The sequence below is a fragment of the Guillardia theta genome (genome assembly GCF_000315625.1).
Source record: "Guillardia theta CCMP2712 unplaced genomic scaffold GUITHscaffold_273, whole genome shotgun sequence".
Taxonomy (NCBI): Eukaryota; class Cryptophyceae; order Pyrenomonadales; family Geminigeraceae; genus Guillardia; species Guillardia theta.
The window spans coordinates 4,364-7,042 of record NW_005434403.1 but is presented as its reverse complement, the minus strand read 5'-3'; the positions used below and the strand labels follow the sequence as shown (position 1 = coordinate 7,042).

At 57.0% G+C, this 2,679-nt stretch overlaps 1 protein-coding gene across 1 annotated transcript; it reads right to left on the bottom strand.

The window, feature by feature from the left end:
• Nucleotides 1-254: 254 nt before the first annotated feature.
• GUITHDRAFT_166821 (hypothetical protein) lies at nt 255-2,105 on the bottom strand. The gene is made up of 3 exons (XM_005818723.1): nt 2,042-2,105; nt 1,517-1,609; nt 255-1,467 (listed from the first exon to the last, which is right to left on the bottom strand). The coding sequence occupies exons 2-3, from the start codon at nt 1,536-1,538 to the stop codon at nt 329-331; spliced, it is 1,161 nt and encodes a 386-aa protein (XP_005818780.1). The 5' UTR covers nt 1,539-1,609; nt 2,042-2,105; the 3' UTR covers nt 255-328.
• Nucleotides 2,106-2,679: the final 574 nt, after the last annotated feature.

Below are 2,679 nucleotides of genomic sequence, written 5' to 3'. Positions count from 1 at the left end.
AGAGCAAAGCTGAGGACGACGATGAAGGGGGCAGCTCTCCAGTCCTCAACGCTGGCGCAGAGACAGAGGTAACTCGCTCCTCCTCCGTTGCTCGGTGCTATGCTGAGTCGCGATCCAGGGCATTCAGTTTCTGAAGGACGACCCTTCTGACCTGTCTTGATGCAGCGACGAACGCTAAGGTAAAACAATGAGGAGGAGAGGAGAAGACAAGACACATTCTCTGTGCACGAGGGACAGCAGGCCCGCGATCAAGTGCATTTTGGAGGAGATTTAGTTTTGAAGTGAACAACAAATACACTGGACCACCATTGCTCTTCCTCTCTCTTCCTTACACTGCCAGCTGATCCCTCCTCACCTTCGCATCTCCTGAGCCCACAGAGCTCGAGCTCTCCTCCCTTCCTGCCACGTACTTGCTGAACAGGGTTCCCCTCTTGTACCTCAGCAGCATAACCATGATGATCAGTTCCCAGTACCCCAGCCAGCACAGCCCCTCCAGCATGGTCGGTTTGTGGGTATACCCCACCAGGGCTTTCGCTATCGCACCCCACCCGGAGTTCTGAGACCACCCGGGTCCCCAAGAGGCCGTCAGGTCGTAGAGAGGGCGTAGGATGATAGGGTCGTTGGTAGTCTTAGCCCGTACCTCCCCCAGCTCCTCGAACTCATGGATGAAGTAGCGTGCCAGTCCAGCGGCGATGAAGAGGATGAAGATGGTGGTCAGATGGAAGAAGGTGGAGATGTCAACCAGGAAGTATCTCCCCACCAGCAGCACCATGATCCCGAACACGATCCCGCAAACGATCCCAACGATCCCTCCGATGGCCAGCCCGGCAGGGTCTGAGTTGACGAAGAGCAGCATGAAAACGGTCTCTACCCCCTCACGGAAGATAGAGGAGAAGGTAATAAAGAAGACCATCGACCATGTCAGCCCTTGCTTCTTTGCCTCGTCATCGATCGCCTGGTTTTTGATCGAAAGCTTCGCCTTCAGCTCCAGGTACTTCCTCTTCAGGTACCCCACGTCCTGCGGTATTTCCGGCAGGCTCTCTCTGCCTTGGAAGAGGTTCTCCGTCCACTTGCGCTCTAGATCCTTCATCCTCAGGAAGTTGAGGCCGAGCGCCGTCAGGATGCAGCTGGCAAACAGAGCCAACAGGCCCTCGAACACGTACATGAAGGCGTCGGGGACGGCTGACTTGATTGCATAGAAGACGCTGATGAAGATGGCTCCCACGAGCACGAAGGCGACTATACCCGCTATCGCTCCGATCCAAACCCACTTCTTGTACATCTCGAACCCTGTCTTGTGCAGCATGTTGAGGAGTAGGGACATAATGACGCACCCTTCCAGCGCCTCTCGGAAGCAAATGAACAAGGCTGTAACACTGAACATCTTGTTTTCCCCCGACTCGTCCTTGCTCGTGGAGGCCTCCTCTGCAAGGACGGCAGCGGAGCACAAGGACAGCAACCAGAGAGCTGGAGTATGATGCTCGTGAGACCATGACCACAGTAGCAAGAATCTCACCTCTCAGCCCCTTCACCTGCATAGTGCCTGTTTGGTAGCGATGGGAAAAACTTCGGAGTTTTCTGTTCGGAAACGATGGGCAAGAGTAAGTTGCTAGCAGACAAGAGTGTCAGTTGTTTTGCAGAACAAAGAAGCAAACATAGGTGGAGAAAGGAAACGAGCCAAGGAAGTAGAAAGCATGAACAAGATTGGGACTGGCGCGAGGGCAAGTGGCAGCTTGAAAGTAATGGCGGGAAGTTAGGAGCAAAAAGCGAGCAGAGAGCGGTGAAAAAGGAGAAAGATGAAGTGGGAGGTAGAGAAGGTGGAAGAGAGTTGAAGGAAGAGGGTGAGGAGGGAGCAGGGAGCAGAGAGCAGGGAGCAGGGAGCAGGGAGGAAGGAGCAGGGAGGAGAGAGGAGAGAGGAGAGAGGAGAGAGGAGAGAGGAGAGAGGAGAGAGGAGAGAGGAGAGAGGAGAGAGGAGAGGGAGGAGGGAGGAGAGAGGAGGCAGGAGGCAGGAGGCAGGAGGCAGGAGGCAGGAGAGCTGTACCAGCAGCCTATAACGAAGGAGCGGCGGGAAGGAGGAGCAAGGTTTTAGTAGGAGGAGCGAGGAGGGGGCAATCGGGGACATGAGCTGCTCTCTACCCTTCATGGTAGGGGGTTCTCTGATTCCAGAGTGGACCGGTACTACTCACTACCAAAGTACCGGTAATGAGCTGTGAATGAGTGACAAGACTTGGAAGTGGGAGGGGTGGTCAGGGTAAGCGGATCCCTGGTCAAATTCTTTTTGTTGGACCAGAGTGAAAAGACTCCTTTTCGCTGAGTGGATACCGAGAGGAGGAGAACCCGGCCTCCCTTGGAGGATCCGGTGGGTACCCGGAGGATCCGAGCCCGGAGTCGGTGGCTGTGGCCGCGGGCCCGGGCACTGACTGAAGGCTTAGCCGCCGGCACGGCCCGGGCCCCCGCCGCTGGCGTACCGTTGCGGCACCGGGCCCGGCCCGGCCCGGGGCCCGGGGTTCACGGTCCAACGGTTGACGTTGGGCCCGGGCCGGCCGGGTTCCTGGAGTTCCGAAGTTCAATGAGCCGCGCCGCCGCCTGGAGAGAGGGGAGGAGAGTGTCAATGGTGGGGAGAGGAGAGGAGAGGAGAGGAGAGGTGGGAAGGAGAGCAGAGGAGAGGAGAGGAGGCAA